The sequence below is a fragment of the Nipponia nippon genome, unplaced genomic scaffold (assembly GCF_047370975.1).
Source record: "Nipponia nippon isolate SJK-2023a ecotype South Korea unplaced genomic scaffold, ASM4737097v1 scaffold_5, whole genome shotgun sequence".
Lineage (NCBI taxonomy): Eukaryota > Metazoa > Chordata > Aves > Pelecaniformes > Threskiornithidae > Nipponia > Nipponia nippon.
In genome coordinates, this window is record NW_028262369.1 from 9602475 (window position 1) to 9625698 (window position 23224).

The 23224-nt window shown below is 36.8% G+C and overlaps 1 protein-coding gene across 4 annotated transcripts in view; it reads left to right on the forward strand.

The window, feature by feature from the left end:
• The window catches only part of IQCK (IQ motif containing K), a 58397-nt gene that overhangs the window by 24131 nt on the left and 11042 nt on the right, over window positions 1–23224 (forward strand). For 3 of the 4 annotated variants that reach the window (XM_087732138.1, XM_087732135.1, XM_087732134.1), the window contains exons 7-8: window positions 736–820; window positions 6779–6890. In XM_087732138.1, coding sequence (XP_087588264.1) covers window positions 736–820; window positions 6779–6890 — 197 coding nt within the window. Of the gene's footprint in view, window positions 1–735; window positions 821–6778; window positions 6891–16166; window positions 16223–23224 lie in introns of all 4 variants that reach the window. The other variant, XM_087732137.1, reaches the window with a different exon arrangement.

Sequence of the window (23224 nt, forward strand, 5' to 3'; positions counted from 1 at the left end):
ATGAATTTTGTCTTCTCCTTTTCAATGGACGCTTTCCGATCTTTGTGTCTGAGAATTAAATGAACATCCATAGAAAATGGGCTTTCAAATTAGTGTATATTTTGGCTGAAAATTGTTGACTTCACATATGTGTTACTTTATCACCAAACAATGTGTATATGCTATCAAAAGTAAAATTTCAGCATTTTAAGACCTTGTTTAGACATTTCTAAACATGGATCCATGCTTATGCAGATATGATAATCATTACTTTTTCCAGTACATTTTACTTTTACATGAAATCATAATATAAATTAATGTACTAAAATATATTTACTTTCTGTGTATTTAGTAGTTGTTAGAAACATTTATGTCGTAAGTCTGTTCATTGTTGCATGCACACTAAAACCTCCTCTGCTTTACAAATGGCACGCCTACTTCTCTTGCTCCCCTCCCACCACCACCTCAAACCCTGCCATAATGGTAGGAATTTGAAATCTGTGTAGAGGAATAAGAAAGATTGCTGTGCTTGATGTGCAATTTGCATATTATTGTTTTAAAGAAGAAATTATTGTAGCGTACATAACAGAATATATTTTAAAAGGAGATATTCTTTGCACATTTTATCTTTGGAGCAATAAGAAATTGTATCTTTCAAACTCCTGAACAACCTGTTTCTTTTTTATAAAATATACTGTTAGGGAAGAAAGTATTTTACATTTATAGGCTGTTTAAAAAACATTATTTTTTTTTAAGTCCTAGGCCACCAATTCCTCTCTCTCTCCTTCTATCAGAAGAAGAAGCAAGCATAGTAATTCAGTCTTTCTGGAGAGGTTATCGGGTAAGAGTAATCTATAATTATTTTGCTTGATGTTGGAAACCATAGGACTGTGAAGGCCCCAGGGAAAATCCTTACATAAATTTTAAGTAGGGGATACTATAAATAGCTGCTGAGACCCCCCATGGTTCATTGGCTTTGGATGTCGCTCTGCCTTATGCCTAGTGACTACAATTTTTTCACAGGCATTTATGCTGATGTAATCTCACTGTTTTCCTCAACAACAGAAAATCTGCAGAAATTCCATTTTCAAACGTACAATTAACACTGAACAATTTTCTTTTTTTTTTTTATTTGATCTTTGGCTAGTTGCTGAAGGATGAAGTGTTATTTTGCTTCGTGCAGGGATATGTGAGCGAGTGTGGAGATGCACAAGAAGGATTGGTGTTAAGAAATAAAAGCATACAGAAACAAAGGAGAAAAAACTGAGACCAAGAATGAGACAGAGATGTAGGAGAGGCGTGAAGGCTGTTATTCAAGGAAAGGGAAAACAAAATGGCGAGCAGATGTTGCAAGCCATGCTAGTAATACAACACTAATGCAATCCCAATTTAAGGGGGAAAAGCAAGGTGCATAAAATAAATACAAAGAAAATTGGCTAATACTATTATTTTGGAGGGCAACAGCCATGCTAAGCCTAGGGTACGAAATAAATTATTTTGTAAATCCTGAACAGATTCTGCCAAATATTTCTTTGAAACGCTCTAACACCTTCATGTCTTGGAAAGAAATGGACTTGAAATTCAGGTGACTTTGGTGACAAAGAAAGAAATGTCTTTGACTGCCTTTATCAAAATTTAAGCTTGTAAATAGTCTCCAGGTATAGCAGTAATTTTGTTGTGATGGACAGTGAGACATCTTCTGTTTGTATGTCAGGTGTTTAAATAACAATCAGTATAAAACAATCTCTGTTAAGTTCTTCTTTACTTCTTGTAACAAGCATGAATATATGAGTGGCTACTATAATGTGCTGTGCAGCCTAAGATGATGAAATACCTTGAAATGATCTTCTTGACTGATAGATTTTTGTCATGCTTTCTGCTTGTTCGTTTTCCTTTATTTTTCTTTTTTTAAACAGAGATGGCATTGACACTAACATTAATTAGCTCTGACAATATCACTGCAGGCATCCTTACAGTGGAGTATTGCAAAGGCAGCCGTTATCCAGTAACAGTTATGTTTGCTGAACAGCGCAAGGTTGCTCAGATACCTTGTGCTTCTACAAAAGCTTCTGAAGGGCACTATCCTTCCTTGCTATATATATTAACTTCAAAATTGTCACAGTAGTATTTGTCATTCTAAACCAGTTCCCAGAAATGAGAGAGAAACTGTAGCTATAAAAAGTAGGAGACATCAAAAATAATTCAGATTATAAAATTAGTTGTTACAGGTTTTAGCTTATTAGATCTGAAAGAACTTGGGTTTTTAAAAATTAAAATTTAAATTAAAATCAGAATATAAAATAAAAATCATTAGTAACAAGTTACTACATAGGGCAATGTGTTATCCTTAGGCTTGTAAATTAAGAGAACAGTAAGCTTAAATGGGATTTCATCAGATTAATGATAAAGTATGTTATAAAATTTACCAAACAATTCAGATTATTTGCTTTTAAAATAAATAGCTCTGTCAGTTAACACTGATTTATTGTGGCAATAACTGAATGCTTACAAATAATGCCCTTTTGCATTCTAAGGATATTATTGTGTCAGTATTTTAAACTCTTTGATGTTTTTCATTAAACCTTGTTTTATAATTCACAGAACTTGGAACTTTTAAACACTATTATTGAAATAAAAATTTACACATTGTGATAACATTGAATAATTAAACACAAGCACACATACGTATTTTACTGAGCGCTGTGACAAAGAAACAGTGTACTTCATCATTGGTCTTCTCAAGATACACTTTAAAGGACATAAAATCACATGCCATAGGTACTTGTTTGAAGATGGGAGGAGAAGGATTCTGGACTCACTGTTGGATTTCAGAAAAAGTAAAAGACTCAGAAATCTGGGCAGGATAGTTTTGTCTTTAACAACAGTTAAGACAAGTTTAGATTGTTTCACAGTTAAGATTGTTTAACAAACAACAATCCCAAATGCAAACCTTGTAGGTTTTTTATTATTAAACAATGTCATATAAAGTGTGAGAAACCACAGCAAGTTTTTTTTCTTGGACACATCTTCTATGGACTCAGACCATTCTTGAGGTATTTTGTTAACCATATTGATCTAGGCAGTAGAGTTTATCTAGTTCTGTAACTGACTGAGCATTGTGTCTTCTCATGACACTTCACTTGTTTCTGCCCCATCTAGCTGAGTGTGCCTGTATCAAAAACACATGGCAATCAGCAAAAATGGATCAGGCAGTAAAGGTTTTTCTATGTAAAGGGGAAAAAAAAGCTATAGGTACAGAATACTGAGAACTTTTTGATAATAAGGCATGATCCAAGCAGTATATTCATCCTTATCTGAAGCAAATTTCAGAAAAATACTTGGTTTGGTAGTAACAATTAATGGCTGCCATCAACAAAGTCCTTTCTACAATCTTTCATACAAAGCCGTTGATGAGCACTCTGAAAATTATTTCAAGTTTAATAAAGAATTAAAATCCAGAACAAACAGCTGTGGAAACTACAACTGCTGAGTACTCTAAGGAGATCAGAAAGGAAGATGTCGTCTTGAGGGGTCTCTTTGAGGGCAAGGAGGAGCACCCAAATAAGGCTTGAGACAGCTCTGTCATCAGAATTCTTTCTCTTCGCTTCTCACTGTCCTCTTCTGTTGAGGTTCCATTCATCTGTTGTGGGCCAAGGCAGTATTCAGTATTTGATGAAAACCCTTGATTGATAGGTATCAATTTTCCAGGCACGTTTCCAATAAAAGAAGATATATTTCTTCACCCCTCTACTGCAGAATCTGTGCTTAGTGCCATTTGTTTTACGGGGTCTTTTTAATCTTTATGATTTGGATAACTATTCTAGACTGAAGGGATTTTTCATTAATACGGTTTCCTCTAATGTCTCTGGTCAAAGCTTTAGTGTTATCCTTCCACTGTTGTCCAACGTGTTCTCACCTAGCATTGAAAGCAGTTTATTTTGACTAAATCTTGTAATATCGTGGTGTTTAAATTGGACAGCATTATGTAAATATTCTATTCTATACATAAATATTGCTTGAGCAAAAGTTAAATCAAAACTGAAGCAGGTTTATCTTTATATCTTACAAAGTGTTGTTATGATCTTTGTGTCTTACAAAGTGGTGTTGTGCTTTTGCTATCATAATTTATATTCCTTTCCAGCAAGTTGTGGCTACTAGCAAAGGCTCAAACCCAGAAGGTCACACAAATATTCACAGTTCTTTACAGCAAGCGTAGATTCAATACAAGTGACTTGGGTAAGAGTGAACTCTCTCTTCAAAGTTAAGACTCCTTCAGTGCTTCATGCGTTGCTGGTCTGCAGGAGATACACATCAGTTGTTTGGACAAGACTCTTGACCCTTTAATTATTTGCCTGGAGATTTTGGTGCTTTTTAATCATGGTAGAATTGCCCTCTGATTACAAAATAGAGACTACTTTCTGAGGCATTATCACAACTATGCTAAATTATAATCTATTAAGCATATTTAGAACATGTTGATAGTATTTTGTCAAGTTCCTGTTACCTGTTTTACTGCAGGGGATGTATCTGTGTTCCTTTTTCTTTTCTTTCACTTTTCCAAAAAATCACTTTGTTCTGGGAGCTCATGTTCACTGCTTGGATTTAATGTTGGAGTCTGGAGTATTTGAGTCTATCTGACTATGCCTTTATCTCAGAGCCCTGTATTTTGCTATGTATTTCACTATACTTTCACTATTTTATTTATCTAGGGAGAGTATACAGAATCTACTATACTTGCCTTTTATCTTTTAACTGTTAAGAGTTATTGTCTTCATTTTCAGTATACAGAGATCACTGCGGCCCTGTCATGGGCCAAAATACAGGTCTTACATAGCTACAGTTATAAATGGGCAAAAATTTTCAAAAATTTTATAGTTAGAAATAGAGGTAGTAATTTCCCTACCTTCCTGCCTCTTTTCTGCTACTGTCATTTACACGTCCCATAAGCATTCCCTTAACCCTTTCCTGTGCAGATAACCTGACTCCATGTAATAGGGAATTATGGATTCTATAAAACCGTACATGACTGTATAAAAGAAAAAAATGTCTCTTGCAAGCCTAAAGAAACTATCCTGTGTTTGGGATTATATTGTTTTTTTGGAAACAGTATTTGATGGATTTAATAGAAAATCATTCTGATTTTTTGTATAGCTGAAAAGATCACTAGTAACTTTTTTTTTTTAATTTTTAAAATTTCATCTCAACCTTGTAAGAACTTCATCTAACTTTTATAGAAGATAATACAGAACTATATTAGTATAATGCGATATTATTAGAGGCCTAAGAGGTATCTGATGTCAAGTCACTGAGTAAAAGTCTTGCCTGTCTTTATTGATCATGTAACCTTGTATTGTATTTCTGCTCTGCTAGTGCAGTATCTGAAATAGAGCAAGTTATCTTCTATGTGGATTGAAAAGTGTTGTGGGAGTTCAGCTACTATCTATTGCAGTCTTAGCTGCACCACAAAGGAGAAATTCTGTATGGAAAGAATACTTTTGATAAATAATTTATATTGTTTTCTTTAAGGGTTTGGTTTTTTTTCTGTTAACTAGTGGAAAACTAAGTCCTGCTCTTTTGCTCTGTATGTATCTCAGGAAAGTGGGAGAAAACCAGAGTGTAATGGAGTAGAGTTCAAATCACAGAGCAAACTCATTACCATATCATGTAAGAATAAAATAAATATAAGAAATTTTCTAGAAAACTAAGTAGTCGGCTTCCTGAAAGCAAAAGTGTGCGAGGAGAAAGCAAGCTTATTGCTGCTTGTTTCTACCATGTTATTCAATTTCAGCCTGAATTACTAGGACATAATGACATTTTATATACGTAACATTTAGAAAAAATAGAAACTGCATTTTTAATAATTCTATTATAATTTGAATGTGACTCTAAGAGAATAATCACTTACCAATGTCTAAGCTAATACTAGCATGTCCCCTTCCCACTATTGTCAGAGGGACAGTAGCACTGGAGGTAGTAATTGTGTGAATGCCAAGGTAGACAACTGGCAACATACTGCTATAATTAATCAAATCCTGTTTAGAACAAGTGCAAGTAGCAGAGTGGTAAAAGCTGTTGATGCAAAGCTAGCTCTTTCTTATATTAGTAGGATCTACACCAGTACAAAAGCAATAATAGAAGAATTCAACTTAGCTCTTAAATGGAGTCAAGGCCTGTGACTATTGTCATTTTATGTGGAAGCAGAATTACGCCCTTCATAGGGGTGACTGACGGACAAAGAATAGATATCATGAAATGCATTCCAATTACTTTAAATAACAGATTAATGGCTCTCCTGTTTGTGAAAATTGTATGGCTGGGATTGTCAGTAAGCCTATTTGCAGCTGGTAGCAGGTGTGAATCAGTTTGCTGGAATAAATTTCCTGCTGTATGACCCTTCATGCTCCTCTTCTGCTCTATTATGTTGGTCAATGGGTTGGTTTTTATAGTGTTGTGGTTTTCTAAAGGCACTAATACCCTTCAGCATAATGCTTTAAATTTTAATTAACTCAGAGAATAAGCGTCTCGCTGCAATCACATTCTCAGGAGTCCTTGGTAATCAAAATGATCCCCTAATTGGCATATTTATGTTTTCAATGTGGTTTGTCAGTTATGTGGGTTTTATTTCTGTATAAGTTGAAAACTGTAAACCTCTGGGATTGTGATTTTATATCAGGCCTTGCAAAAAGGATGGATGTCATGTATTTGCCCAGCCACAGCCCCATGAAAAAAATTGTCTCATTGTCTTGGGTAACGTGAACGTATATAATTTTAGTTGCATTTTCTGTTTTCCCTTTCCCAGGTCCGCTGCGATAGTGAAATACAAGAGCTACGTCAGTGGCAAAAGCAGCTGAGAGAGGACAAAAACATTATTAAAAAAGTGAAAGAATTCTGGGCTAAGCAGGAAGCCAAAGGTAGGTGAATTAAACTGTATATTTTAATGATTTTTCTTTTTACATTAAGTGTTTAATTTTTATATTTCAAGTTGTATTAAGAAATGGGACACACCGTAAGACACGAATCACGAGCAAAAAGGCAATGTCTGTTGGAAATGCCTGGATGTTTTACAGTCACTACTTACTCTAAGTTAGTTGCCTGTATAGCTGAAAGTGGCAATTAAAAATACAGTACAGGGCCAAAGCTCAATAATTTCAGAGGACTATGATAATGTGCTGGCACAGTATTTCCTAGGGCAGGATCAGACCCCTGCCAGCTACACAACGTGTAAATACTGATTTTTACGAGACGGGTTGTTGTACAGTTTTTCTGAACTGTGGGATTTCTATTTGGTAAATGTTCTACTGGCATTTTCCTGTAGTTATTTATAGCAGAAGTTGGCCTGTACGGTTCTAAAAAAAGAAAACAAACCCAAACAACCCCATATAATTGCCAAGGGAAATGAGGCCAGATTGCTTTAAGAACCGACACTGTAACACGTGTCCTTTTTGCCCTGATTGTGGACAAGGCTTTACTGACAAGGCCAAAGTTATCATTCACTTACTCAGGCACAGAGGTGTAATTATGATTATTTGCCCAGCCTCTTTGTCTACTAACGCAGGAGGATTCACTAGCTCCTCAACCAGTCTACATTTTATCAGCCTCTGTGGGCTGGACTCAAACATGATACACGGAGGGATGTGAACTGCACACCAGTAGATGGAGGTGAGAAGAGGTCGTTCAGCTATGTTGTTCATGTGTTGAAGAGAGGGAAAATTACGTTGTACCAGTCACCGTTGTGTGGTCCTTCAGTCTGATGCCACTGTCGCAGATGTGTTCTCAGATGGCTGATCTTTGCCCTGAACTACATAAGAGCATTCAGGGTGCAGTTTCACACAGTCAATTGGATCAAACTGGTAGCTGCCAAAAGGGTTGATCCCACTCTGTAGCTCTTGCATCAATTTTAGTGATTGTGTAACTGCACCATGGGTTTGGATCAGTGAGGGGTTTTGGTATGGGGCAGGTTAGTTTTCCACAACGTTGTTACCACACAATTCCTGTACCTAACACAAAGGAAAAAGTGAACTGGGGAGAGAGAGGGATAATGACTTTCAGCAGCCCACAGTTTGCTTAAACTGAGCAGAATATGAGATGGTATTCTCATACCTGGTTACTGTTCATGGCTGAGAAAGTGCCAGTCTCCAGGTGACTGGCAGGAGTTAAAAGTGAGGGGCAAGTCATGGCTTAGAACTCATCAGGTCAGTACACAAAAGCACATCTGTCGATGCCCTCCGTAATTCTGAGCCTGGTTTTTGTGAGACTTCACTGAGAAAGGAAAAACTTACATTTGAATCCCTGCAGGGTGAGAGAGTTTAGAATCAGGTTTCTGTGAAAGGTTTTTAAGTGCTGAGTCCTGTCAGTGCAATACCTACTATCCAGAAAAATTCTACAACTCTGGATTTCAAGTGACAGAAAATTGCTGATGTGCAATCTGGAATTAGGCAGCTTAACGGGAGGCCTCTGTCCTCTGTGTTGCCGAATGACCTAGGTAGCTTTTCACTCAGCATTCAATATTTGTGGGTCACCATTTGGAGCTCTTTATCTTTGCTGTCTCTGTAGACCATGCCATTGTTTTGTTGGTTCACCTTCAGGTGCCCAGTTTCTACACATTTAAAGTCTAAGCTGAGACATTGAATATGTCCTGCTGGGTCTTCACTCAAATATTTTTTTCTTTCCTTACTCTCTATGCAACTTAACTGTTCTTTTTAATTAAATGGAGTTATTGTACTCATGCACATATATGAAACAGGGTATTCTGGAATTAAGTGTTTGACATCCTCACAGTATGCTTTATTTTAGAAACTACAGTAAGACTGTCCATAAATAAATAGTACTTATTAACATCACTGCTGTAGCAATCGGAGCTTGTCGTAAGTGACTAGAGCCTTGCAATTCTTCAATAACTCTAGTCATCAAATCTTTTGTGGCTATTGTTAATTTCAAAACTGTCCTGCTTGTTAATAGATGATACAACTAAGACTTCCCTATGAAGCATTTTAATTATAAAATAGTCCATGCTCTGTAAATGTGAAAGGAATTAACAGCAGTCAGGTCATTAACCTGATGCACTGCAATTATTCTTTCACTTTTTATTGTGCATCCATTCTATCTATCATTAGTTACAAGTAGATCAGGCTAAACGGATGACATGAAAGTTCCACACATTTCCTTTTCTGCTTGCCATCTTCTTTTGAAATTTTTGCCTAAAGGTGAAAGAAGTTTCGCCTTTCACATATGCGAAAGGAGAAATCTGTCACTAGTAATGATCATTATAACAACTGGGATTACAAAATAGCCTCTTGTTTTCAGTTTTCCTTTTTTTGATGTTTTTTCCTTCACACAAAATAAATGTAATAGGCACTTGGGGCTAATAATAACATTTTAAACAAATGCTGGACTCTTTCTTGTGTGAAATCCCAGCACTTTCAGATGGGCTACTTTTTATAATACCAGCAAACACAAACATTTATTGGTAAGTTCTCCATGTTTTCAAGCTTCCCCACTGGCAAACCTTCGATTCCCTAAACGTCTTTTCTATTATTTCCTGTTTGTACTTGCATATCTGTTGGATAGCACTAGTTTTTAGGACATCTAGTCAGGGTAATGTTGTAGTGATATGGTGTTAAGTTTGTCCGTCAAGCCTTCTGAAGTGTATGCCAAACACCAACTAATTCTGCAATCAGAATTGGATAAGTAGGTATTTCCAGTGGGTATTTTCTAATGAACACAGGGTTCAGTAGTCATAGTATAAATCTTTCCAGTAAATATCTTAATACATGGTGCTATTGTAACACAATTTCTCCTCTATTGTGTAAAGTGGAAAAGTATTTAAACCCACTCTCACATAACAACTGTGCAGCAAACTCCAGGCTGTACTGGGAGCAAACATTTTAAAAGGCTGCTCTGGATTTCTGAAGTAATCCACATTTTGTCACATAACATGAAGTGAATCAGTGGCAACTCTCGTCCTCCAGGACAGTATTCACTGTTAAAAAGCTGCCTCTGCGTGCCTCCTCCCTTAATCCTCTGCAGTGCTCACCCGCCAGTCACATCCACAAGCTGGTACCACAGGGTGATTTAATGTTTGCAACTGAGAGAATCACGGTCAAGTACTGCATCCACCATATTCCCCAGGGCCCGGACAACCTCAGCAACTCCTCCTGGCTTACCTACGCTACATAAAGCTCTTGCACAGAGGGAGGTCTGTCTCCAGTTCTGCTGCTTTCCCTGTGATGAGAGATGGTGACTGCAGCAGCAGCTACTGGATAGTTCTGTGGTTTCCATGTTTGCAAGTGCAAGGAAAAGCATTTTCCTGTTGGAGGTACTTTTCCTGCCCAAACAGCCATTCTTTGTGATCTCCAGGGAAAATGTGTGAGCTGGATTGAAGCTCCTGCCGGCTAGCTTCAGCTGCATCATGCTATTTAGGACTAGAGGAAATGGCCTCAAGTTGCTCCAGGGGAGGTTTAGGTTGGATATTAGGAAAAATTTCTTCACTGAAAGGGTAGTCAGGCACTGGAACAGGCTGCCCAGGGCAGTGGTTGAGTCCCCATCCCTGCAGGTATTTAAAAGATGGGTAGATGTGGTGCTTGGGGACATGGTTTAGTGGTGGACTTGGCAGTGCTGGGTTAATGGTTGGACTTGATGATTTTAAAGTTTTTTTCCAATCTAAACGACTCTATGATTCTATTTCATAGAATGTGTCCAGTAAAATCTGCTTCCATTGTAATATTGCAAGATTTATACTATATGTATTACAGCCTGAGTTCCTTAGAAAATATCCAGTGGAGAAAGCTACTTTTCCAATTCCAATTGCAGAATTAGTTGGTGTCCTGCGTACACTTCAAAATGCTTGACATTGTTCCAATGTTTCTTCCCATTGTTAGGAGTTCTTGTCATAAGAAGGAGTCTGCATTGATACCAGTGCTATACAAATAGCAATAGATTCCTTTGAGTAGATATTTAGATACATTGAGAGGCAGGCTTATAATTAAGAAAGATGGTAAGGAATGACAACCTCAAAAGCAGTTCTGCATGTCTACACCACCAGTAGGACCACAATGGAAGCTATTCCTCCAGGTTGTATTTCAGCTGGGAAGGCTTAAGTGTGAATTCAGTCTGCAGAATTTTCAGGGTAGAATTTTTGAAATTATAATGATAGTTAAGTATCAGCTGATATCAAAGCTGTCATAAAAGAATAATTTTTCAAAAGACACTGTTTTCAAAACCTTCCTTTATGTATCGTGGCCTCCTCAGTTGCCTGGCTATTACAGTATTATATATTGCAAGGTGTTACGAGCTGACACGCTTTTCTGTGTCTGCACTGTGCTACGTGCAGGACCTTTTGATCACTGCTTCGCTTCATTATGAAATGTTCAGAACAAAAACAGTTTTCTTCTGGGCAGTATACATCATAGTACAAATACCAAAACTGGAAGACTGTCATGATTTTTTTTGTGATAGCAGTTTGTTACAAGGGCTGCATAGATGTTCCAAACATTTATTCATATTTATATTGCAGTTTTAATCCACAAAAGGTCAGGTTTTATTTACCAACCCATGCAATTGCCTAAGGGATATTTTATAGCTGAAGAGAATTCATTCTGAGGAGCAAAATCATACATCACAACAGGAAAAACTGCATTTATATGCGTGTATATATATGGGTGTTCGTATGCAGTAAGTGAAGTAGAATGCTTGGCTTCAGTAGCTTGGAGCTAGAAGATTAAACAAAGTAGTAACTAGTAACAGTGTACAAAAATGATGAAAAATAAAATCCGTAAGTTGTCTACCAGTAGACCTGACTGATATGTAAATAAAACTTTGGCAGAGCAACCAAGGTTTTCTTCAAGTCTTTGTGGGGTTTCATAGCCTATTTACTATGGTTTATTAAGAGTTTACTTTGAAAAAAAAAAAAAAAGTAGGCATTTTTTTTTTTTTTAAAGAAGACATAAATAGATCTGTTTTTGAAGATCGGAAACCAGTGGATTCAAATTTACTATGATAAAATTTGTCTCATTAGAAGTCTAAAAAAAAAAAAAGCCAAATTCTTCTCTTTGTAATACATATTTAGTTCTGGCAGTGTTAATTGTTGAAAAATTGCATTCCTGAAGGTGGTGATAGAAGTTGACTTAGCAGGCTTGCTAATTCATTTGAAATGATTGAAGTTTAATGTTTGTGTTTTGGACTCTCTGTTTTAGTTTGTTAGCATTTACATCATCTCATCAAGGCATGTTTTTTCACATGTTCCATTGTCCACGATACCACTAAGAGTTATGCATATGTTTCCCACTTATTTCTAAGAAATAAACCTATGTATTTACAACATACCACTGTAAAAAAGGATGTATGTGATATTAGATGGTATTAGATGATTAGATGATTAGATCATATTAGAGGATCATAGTTTACAGTCTTCATGCATGTAAAATCTTAAAGGAGAAAATCACAACTGCATTTTCAGAGGACAAGATGACACGGTTTTCAAAATGTTGCAACCAAGAAAAGTAGGGGCTAAGGGTGTCATTTGGCAGTTGAATTGATTCAAAAAACTCCTGTCTCTGAAGACATTTAATCTTTCCATAAACTATATTTATGTTGTTTTGGAGAGTAATGTAGTAATAAGATTTCCTTTGCCTTCTTTGCCAATTGTTTCAAAAGGAAAAACATATTTCCTTTTAATCACTCTCATAGAGCTTTCCTGTCATCAAATCAATTATTTTAGGACTCCAGGACACACAACTTTGAAGAAACTTCACAGACACACTTCAAAGAAAGTTGTAAAATTGCCCCTTTTCAATTTTTTTCTTAAACCAGTGCAAGTTCATATTGCTTATATCACATTAGGTTTCTATATTATCACATTGTTTCTGTAATTCCTTAACTGAGCTGTGCTAAGTTAATTTAAGAGTATCCATACATAAAACAGCCTTGGGGCCCAGACAGATGGCTATTTGGAAACAGCTGTACTAGTTTGAGAAGTTACTGTCCAGGGGGTTTCATTATCAACCTCAGCTGTGATGCCATAATTAATTTTGTTAGTGCTCCAGCTGCTTTCATTTCTGCTATTATTATTCTGCTGTTTATTAATGTTGTTAAACCCTATTTCATGGTAAAGTCAGCAAGGTTAGTTTAAACTGCTTTTACCAGTGATTCAGTCTAACCCAGCTGCCTTTGCACTGAAGTGGATTGTGAGCACTCATACAATAATGAATAGCATAACACAACTACTTCTTAACCTTGTCTTTCTGCGCATGTGGTTTCACTGAATTAATTGATTCAGTTAATTCAATTAATCCCCTTTGATTAAACCACTGAGGTCTTCACATCAAGCAGGACAAAGCATTTGTTGTTACTAAAAACTCAGTGTCACAAATAAAGCATTAAGATTCATAATCAAAAGAAGAAAAACATTTTTAAATAGATACAGCAATTTATTACGAAGTTAACTACATTAAGAATAACAATGTAGTATCTCTTAAATTTGTATATGACTGTAACCCTGTTTATTAGATGCTGTAAACAGTGTTGAATCTAACTGTAGGGGATGAATGGTGAGCTGCCAAATAGCTTTTAGAAAATGCTGACTCGAGCAGTAATGTGATTCTATTGACACTACTAGAAAGATCAGCATACCTTCCATGAAAATATCAGCCAAAGACTCAGTTAAGGTGAGCTAACAGTCAGATTCTGCTTTGTTGTGGCTTTCAGCACAGTGCTATGTATACCTTATTTCATGGGTATGTTTTAGGCAAAGATGTATAATTTTATGAAAGTATGTATGTATAATCTTGACCAGTGTGATATTTAAAAAGGATATTAAGAGAAAGTTAGAAATGTAAACTGATTGTAGTTAACAAAGGCAAAGGCACTCTTTATTTATTTTCTGGTTTCAGAAAGTGTGTTAAAACATGTTCATTATTATTGAAACAAATGGTGAAGTTTTAGTTTTCATTAGAACATAACCAGAATGAAACACTTTGAGTTTTTTTTTTTCAAGTAGAGACCAAAAGTATGATTTTTATGGGGCCGCTAAGGTGATCCAACAACTTCCCCATTAAAAAGGCAGTCCTGTCCTTCCTCGACCAGGGATTCTGCCATCCTTTCCTTTTCTTGGCTCTAGCAGTCACGGCTTCATGGTGAGTTGGTTCAGCTGGCAGATCTGACAAAGAACTGCTCTTCAGTCCTGTTCTGCTGCCCCTCGGGTTAGTGTTCTGCTGGACCAGCCTGATAACCTGACTTGCCCGGTAATAACACAATCCTTACACCCAGTAGAAGGGAAATGGTACAACAGTAATAGAAGGAAGGAAAACTGCCCATTTGTGGTGGCCGCTCACTTTTAGATGAGCTAATCTGTCCTGTGCCTGCTGTGTCATGTGAAACCATACTCTGCATGGTATGTCTGCTTGGTTTGGTAGGCCAGGGTATAATGTAGCCTCATATAAACCACTGATTCTCTCCCTGCTTCACAGCGTGATTAAAGCGTCTCTTTTTTTTTCTTTGTTTGTAATTCTTTATTCTTCTTTCACTATGTCTTTTATACTATTTATTACCAGTTTTGAAAAGTGTTCTGGGATAGAAAGTGTGAAAACTTTGCATGAAAATTACTTTATAAATTAATAGCATCTTGCAGGATTGTTGACCTCTTTAATGCATATGCCTGCCAAATTTCTTTTTGAGTGCAAAGAAAAATATGCGTGTGTTTCAGCCTTTACCTAAGATCATAAAGCTACAGCATTCTTAGCTGACATTTTGTCTGCTATACTGCTCTACTGCTGAAACATTACATTCCACAAAATGATCTATATTTAAGGTGTGATAGTCCTTACTCTTAACAGTTTCTACTTTCAGACTGAAACTGTAGAGAGAAGCATAGCACTCAAGACTCAGTTCAGAGGCTTACAGCTTTAGACTTGCAGGGAGGAAGAGAATTCTCCCTAATATAGCACAGCTGATGGGATCAATTTGTTCCAGAATATTTTACAGAATTTTTAAAAAGTATTACCTTCTACAGAACATACAGCTAATAAAAAAACAACCTCCAGAGGATGTGAGTGAATAGCAGATGAGCTGGGGTTTTGGTTTTTTTTTTTTGGAAGATGATGTCCTTTCTGATTTTATTATTCCGATTTGCTGAAATTACTTTAATGTAAATGTATTTAAATAGGTGATTTAATAACCTGCATGATATTTGAAATCATGTTTGGCAGGATGTGACACAGTGGCACACACATAGCAAGACCTGCTTTTGGTTTCACGAGGCTGATGATCTACCATGAGATTGTCTGTTTAGGAGAACTTCTTTTCCCAGTGTGCATTTATCTAGGGCCGTCCATATCAACTTCGTCAATATCTGCAGCCTAAAACATCCATTTGAAACTGGACATAGTTTGCTGCATCTTCTTGTATTCTAGCTGGTATCCCACATAGCTCCAGTCGTATTTTTGCTTTAATGTTTCCAAGAAGAAATAGGCTTCGCTTTTTGGTTAACGACCTGGTTAATTTGATTTGTGGTTCCATGCAGTGGCCAAACCCCATCTAGTCGTGATGCTGAGCAGTGCGTTATGCAGATGCAGTACTGATGAGACATCACTGAAAACGAAAAAGTATCTGTCCTACAATGAAAGGAATTTGAAAATATTTGACCTTTTTTATGAAAATACCTCAATCTTCATTCATCACTTACGTGAACAAAACACTCTACTGACACTGCCTCTTACAATGGTTAGTTCTCTGCCAGTGTGCTGTTGGAAAGACAGTTGGTTCTGTATACACTGTCTAGTACTTTCAGCTGTTTCATTTCCTAAGGGCTTTCTTTTCTTCTTGCGTAAAATTTGTAAAACTTTATTTTTAAAAAACATTGTTCTTCTTAGGGAAAATAGTAAAAGAAATAAATATTCCTGGTTTTATGGCAAAAACAATTGTGACCCTATTAGCTAGCAGTTCTTACAGATCAACCATAGCCTTGGCTTAGAAAGGCACTTCTGTAACAGTGAATGTACACAGTGTGTGGAAAATCTAGTTAAACCAAACTGAGACAGAAAGTAATCTTCACAGCAGGTGGGGGGGGTTGATTTCCAGATACAGGAGGGAATATTCCTTTACATTCCATTCGATTTTCAAGCTGTATTTCTGCTTTGGCAGTAGAAGTTATTACTGACCTATACTGAGAGATTTTAAAAATACTTCTTTCATAGAAAGAATCTTTGCCCTTGGGAAGAGGCAACCAGCAACATGCTGAAGACCTCCAAATGTAGGTGTTCTGTCCCTGGAAAATCCTTGAAACTATGAATGAGATTGCAGATAAAGGGGAGAACAGGCTGCATATTTTAGGAGCGCTAGAGCAGGAACAGATGCATACTGTCAAGAAGCAAGGAAATGCAGTCAGTCACTCCTGTACAGCTGTGATACGTCTCCACCTGAATTTTGAGGAAGGATTCGAAAGCTAAATACGCTTACCAAGTTAAGTTGCACAGGGGAAGTCTAGTCTGCATACTTTTGAAGGATGGCTGTATGTAGTCGTATCAAAGTAAATAACAATGTCACATCAAAGCAGAGTTAATTGAGGAGGGGAAAAATGTTAAATTCATTACCCAGAAAAAAATGGCTACACTGTGAAACTTCTTGGAATTCATTCCATAAACAAACAAACATATGAGTATAGTCATGTGCTTTAACGGACCCTTATTAACGGGGCCATAAATGAAGTTACAATTGCATGCATGTTTGCAGGACTGAGTAGTTTCCCAAGGAAAATACTGAAAACAGGATATATATAAATGGGACATCTTACACTAGGATTAAAAAAATATTTAAAATGTACTGCAACTTATAATGCTGGATTAGGAAAAGACATAGTCTGAATAGCTAATGGATTTCTTAAAGACTGCACCTCTGTGGTTTATTTAGGAAAATTCAGCTCAGTAAACTGTGAGGAATTCATCAGTTTTACATGAGAGTTTCTTCCCCCCCCGCCCCCCTGCTTCCACCAAGGGGGGTTGAAATGTAGTCATGTTTTAGGAAATTTTAAACAAAATAATCTGTTTCATCTGCTCTCCTTTTGCTGTAACTGTAATTCTTTAATTAATCTCATTATGAAGCTCTTGTGTGGTGACCTCCCCATATTCCATGGTTTTACACTTTTAATATATCTGTTATATTATATAACATATATATACACACACACATATATGTTAAGATCTGGCATGTTGGAGGTATCTCCTCAAATTATTTGATTTCAAACTGAGCCGTATAAACAGGTTTAAAATGGGAGGCTACTTGCTGTCAGTAGGACACTGCAATTAAAAGAATTTGATTCTGCTTTTTTTTAAAAATATTACTGTATTTACAGGTGGTCAGTTGTTTCTTTCTGAAAACAAGAGTGCTGCAGTCCAAATGGTTTAAACTGGGTTCATATATGTGATGATTGCTTTTGATTTAAAAGCACACGTATAAGGTTTCAGTTACAAAAAAGACCTTAAAATTTATTTTTTTTTAAAAGAAAATCCAAGAACAAAACAGTGCCAATAGCTGAGTATGTGGTGGTTTTCATCAAGCCTAATTCAAGATGCTTGAGATGTTTCTGAAAGTTTAATCTTGGCACTAACAGCTGAGAATGTAGTGATAAAAGTCATAAGACTCATGATGCAGATTCCACTTTATTGGTCCACACCCTGGACTCAGACATCTTTGAAAAGTTATAAAGATTACAGTAACATTTAATTTCTGAAACTACGTTGGCAATGTTTGGAGAAAAAAAAAAAAAAAGGAAAGATGATCGTTTACATAAGCTACAAAATACGTGATCTTCTGAACTGTGCTTACACAGGCAGAGCAGTGTATCTGCTAGCACAAGTCTGAACTAATCCTCCAGTACCAAAGCTGTATTTTTACCCATCGCTCTGCAGTTGTTTGTAGTGATTTGTAATGGAAAAAAGACAATTGCAATTTGGTGATTTTCCTGTGATTATATAAACATGATTTTTTTTGTTTGTTTTTCTGTTTTAAAGGAGAGGAGAAATTCTCCATAGGTTTTGCAGTCTTTTTTTTTCTTCTTTTTCTTCTTTTAACCTTTTTCAAGATAATAGTGAAGAAATGGGAGTATTTTTATTGAAAATTCTGTATGCAGAGATATGCAGATATGCAAGACCAAAGTTTCTATTTATAACTATGAGATGCATTAAAAGTCTGGAGAAAAGGCTGTCACCAGTTAAAAACTAAAACCTCCGTAGTCCTGCAGCAAAACTAGACTTGAGACTGTTTTGGTTAAAAAAATGGCAGGCTGGGTGGGAGGGGGCAGGGAAAGAAAGACCACAAACTGTTAGTGGAGTCTTAAAATACGATTCAGAGGGGCTCCTTGCCCCAGACTTCCCTTTAAACCCAGACTGCGGTATAGTAACTTGGACATCTTTTTTTGATGTAACTGTCTTTTTTTTTTTTACCTGATCATTTGTTTTAGTCTGTGTAAGAGTTTAAATCTGGTGACTTTACAGAACCTATCATATTTTGTAAGTAGGAAACATTTCAGAAATAAGAGGGGCTCATGGGTGAAACTGCAGTTTTCATGAAGCTGCCCAGCCAATCTGGCATTCCGGTTTTCTGCCCACGTTGGTTTCTGCCTGTAAATCCCAAAATACTTTTTGCTGGGGACCTGCCACTCCAGAATGATTTCTCTCTGTTTCTGGTCAGTTCTTTCTGTTTTAACCATTCTCTTTTTCTATCTTGACTATTTCCATGGGAAAAAAAATGCATTAATCAGATGCACTGAAGATGCCCTGGTTGCCTTCATTCTGGACTTTTTTCTCAGTCCAGGGCCTTCTTCCCTAAACTCTTGTGTTTCTGTGGCTGTCCCTTCAGGAATCTCAGGTCACGGAATGATTTGGAGGACACTTGGATAATCAGTAGCAACACAGTCTCCAGTATATCCAATTCTGTGTAGTTTGTTCTCTCCTAAACTCAGGTGTTCATGTCAGTTGTTCACCTAGTCTAATGCTTGTATCTTCCAGTATTCCTTTTCTCTTTGTACACCTTGAATTGTAAAAATGCCATCCAGATATATCCAAATGAATTCTTCATCTTTCTGTCAAAATATTAGGAAAGCATGGTGCATTGCACAAACAAATTCTGCTAGAGATCTTTCAGCCCTTTCTTCCCATCTCCATTACTGGATGTTGGTGTTTGGGAGTCTCCCGTATGTCAGCTCTTGCTTCCCTAATCTAATCCTAAATGAATGAAAAAATGCTCTGAAATTGTTTGTTCTCTAACCTCATGGAGGCAAGACTAAGCATTTCACAAACTCTGTTGCGGATTTGGAGAATTAGGTTTGTCCTGTCCCTTGTATATATCCATTTTGCAGAAGCCTCTTCTGACGAGTGGCCCTCTGACAGCTCCATCTCAGATTCATGAGTAGCAGGCATGTCTATGGGCATAATCTCCAGTTTATTTTTTGTTTCTTTGTTTAACATATCTTTTTTCACTATGTTATTTTCCTGTCACTAGTCACTGAAGATTTCCTGAAGTGAAAGGTTTCACTAATAATTGCCTACATGTCGACTTCCAAGAGTAATAGGCTAAAATTATACACACTTTATAAAGAACTGTCTCTTTAAAAGTCAGGTCTTATTTCAGACAGATTGCTGGTGGCTCCAATTTCATGTTCAGGCTTCTTTGGCATTTCATTGGGAGGCTAGGGTGAAACTCCTTTCTATATATATATTTTACTCTAAGCCCCTGCTAATAAGTTATTCCAATAGATTTTCTTTAATGGATTTTCATCTTCTTATAGTCTGAGTCTACGGTATTTTTCATTACTGTTTTCAACTGTTTAAATTACTAAATGTAATTCTCATAGTTCTTATGAACTTAAACAAAATAAATAGTGTGGGTGTATAAACCTTTCATAAGCTACTGTCACAAACCAGTTGTATTATACAGTAGTGTATAAAGTAGGTCACAGTTTGTTTGCTGTTATGCTGAAAGAACCAAGTCTCAAACCAGAACGTCAGTCCTGATTCTGTATTAGTGCATTAAGAAGAGGGAAAATTGCCTCTGTTATCCAAAATGGATGGTAAAGATGTTTGAACTTAATGCATATATAAATAGGACAAAGGCCAATCCTCAGATGTCTAATAGGAGTTTTGCAGATTTTTGAGTATTCCGCTCCCAGGAGCTGACCAAAACAGCAAATCCAAACACATTCACAGCCAGTGCTTCCTTTAGCCATTATCTGCGCCTCAGCATTGCAACACATACGTGATAAACTGTGTCAAATGAGCTGCATTTCCAAGGAACACGGCAGACAAACTAATAGATAACTATTATGCAAGTCAAAAATAATAGTTAACAGTTGTGCTAACCTCTTCAGAGCAACCCCCACCTCACTTCCAAGGAAATTCATCACAGTCTCCATTATTAGTGCAGTGACGGTTGTAGTGTCCTGTGATTTAGAACATGCATGTGACTAAAGCACAGTTTAATCAGGTTCGCTCTGTATTAAAAAATAAGAGTAATGAGACTGAAACATAGTGCTAACAAATTCAACTGTCCTGACAGTAGAAACCATATGACCTATATAGATAGAAACCGTAATACTGGAAATAACTGAGAGGTGAGATTTTTTTTTTTTTAACTTAACACTGTCATAGCACTTAAGGGCCTTAGTTGCTCTGTCTTAGGACTTAAAACAGGAGCTCACGTTTTAAAACTATATGAAATACCGTGATCGTGTCACCAATGATCGTGATTGTGTTACTTCTACTTAAATCTTATGTTGCACCTCCTTAAATTAGTGATTATGCATTCTCTGTAGATAATTTTCACACATTCTGTTACACAAACATCTTGGGAGTTAAGGTGTCTGTAATTTTCATGGGAGCTGAATCCAGCCTCCTGTGAGAATGGTTTTCTTGGCACTGCCCTGAGACTGGCAGCAGTGCACAGTTGCGATCGCCACTGCGTAACTGGCATCCTCGCGCCGTTTGTTCTGCCCAGTTATGTCCGTATGCCTTTCTCCAGCATGCAGGAAATCTCTGTAAAGAAACAGAGATGGTCTCCGTTGCAGGGGAATCGCAGTTCTGCAACGGTAGGAATCTGCCAGCATAACTGCACACAGTGACAAGGGACATAAAGGGATAAAATGGGAACTGTGCTGTTAAAGTTCAGCTTTTTTTTTTTTTTTTAATGCAACTGAAAATAGAAAGGGGTCTTTCTCTTGCTCTGTTGAACTAATGATAGGACTCCTAAGACTGAAGTGGTTAAAATTCATCCTATGAATGGCATGGTTGTAAGCTAGTTGTTCCTGTTGACATTCACTATTTGTTGCTTTTAGGTATATGTTGTCTGAAAGAAATGCGCTGGATTATCAGCTAGTATAAGTTGTTTTAAACTTCATGGGAGCTATGCTAATATACAAACTAAACCTCTTCCTTAGGTGTTTCATACTATTTTAAGCAAGTTAGTTCAGCTGGAGGTGTCACAGCCTGAAAAATACATTTTTCCAATGGAAATTTCTAGTGAAAAGACTTAGCCAGGCAGCTTCTTTCCCCATCTTTCCAGTTTATCTGAATCCTGAGGACATCTTACTTTTCTATCTGCATAGGAAGCAAGTATATGTCAAAAACTATTTAAATAACTGCCTGAAATCCAGATTCATGCTGACAACCTGTGCTTCCTGGTTAGTGTGATGTGATTTGAAATTGTTCTGCTTAAGTAACACAGGTTATGATAAGACATGGACGGTCCTGACTAAAAGCACTGCTAGCAGCTACCTAAAACACCTGCTTATTTTAATGTGAAACACTGTGTGTGAGCCCTGGGGTGTTGGAACTTGTTGCAATTTTTATGAAATATTTGCCGAAGGCCAGCCTCATCACATCAAGGCATATTAGATAAAATTCAACACAATAGTTAGTATTTCATGTATGGGACATTCATAGTCACGTGGGATATTTAATCCACTATGATTTTTCTCCTTACCAGCTGTATAAACAAAAACCCTAAAATCCAGAAGGGCCTTGTGCCAGCAAGGCACTGGGCACATATTGCCTTGACCATTGTAGAACACAGGGCGTATCCTGCCCCTGCAGCCATATTTTGGGTTTCTAAGGTACTGTGTTCCTTATCGTCATACGTCACTTTTCCTGTATGTTTCCTATAAGCTGAGATCTTCCAGGTTGGTAGCACATTGAGCACCTTAAATTAGCACACAGGCCTGTTGCAGCCCAGAATTCCGGGTACGTACCGAGAGGATTTTGTTTGCTGGTTTTCAGTTGCATGCCTTGGAAGGGTAACTAAGCTCTCCTGAAACCGTATGTACAAAAGGGGATTTTTTGGGCTTATTTGCCCTTCTTTGCTTCTCGTGTAACTTTTATGTATAAATCTCCCAACAAACCTGCTTGATGTGAAAGGTGTACGGTACAGATGCATCTTCTGAAGCGTAGAGAGTAGAAAAGCAGATTTTTATCTTTGTAAGTTAAAAAGCAATTTGTAAAATATTAAAATATTAAGAACAGAATATGACAGCTGAAATCACAGACGTAGACTGAGGAACCGAACTGTTGTATCAGCAGAAGAAAAACATTAGGTTAATCTGTATTACAGCACTCTGAAAGAATACAGAGCTTTGAAAACAGCTTTCACTAGGGGGTGGGACATTTTGCTTTTATGTAGAGCTTTTGTTCATTTTGAATTGTTTACTCCAGCAAGCAACCCTGTGCTCTTTGTTTGACTGATTTTTCCCATTTGGCAGACCCTTTGCAATCACATGGATAACATTCTTCTTTCCACTGAGACATAGAAAAACTATTCTTTATTGACCTTGCCTGTTGTCCTAACTGACAAAAATATATTTATATACTAGGTGAACTGTATGACTTCATCACTGGCTTTTAATTGAAAATTCTTCAAAGCAAAAAACCTCAAAGAGCTGCTTTCATTTTTTTTTGAACAATCCAATAACTTCTTACTAGCAAACAACTCTCTGCCCTCAGCTACACATGCACAACTCCCACAGATGGCACTGAGAACTGTGGACAAGTATCTGACTGCCGAAGTTGTGTCAAAACAAAAAAATGCCATGCACAGAAGAAATAGGTCTTTTGGGTTGGGTGGGGGATTTTCACTTATTTATTTATTTATTTATTTATTTATTTATTTATTGAACAACAGAGTATTTGCTGTGGAAGTATGGATGTTTACTTTTTTGGTTTCTGTGGATGTTTTGGAAAGTTAAGTATTTAATGTTTTATTTTGTATGGTT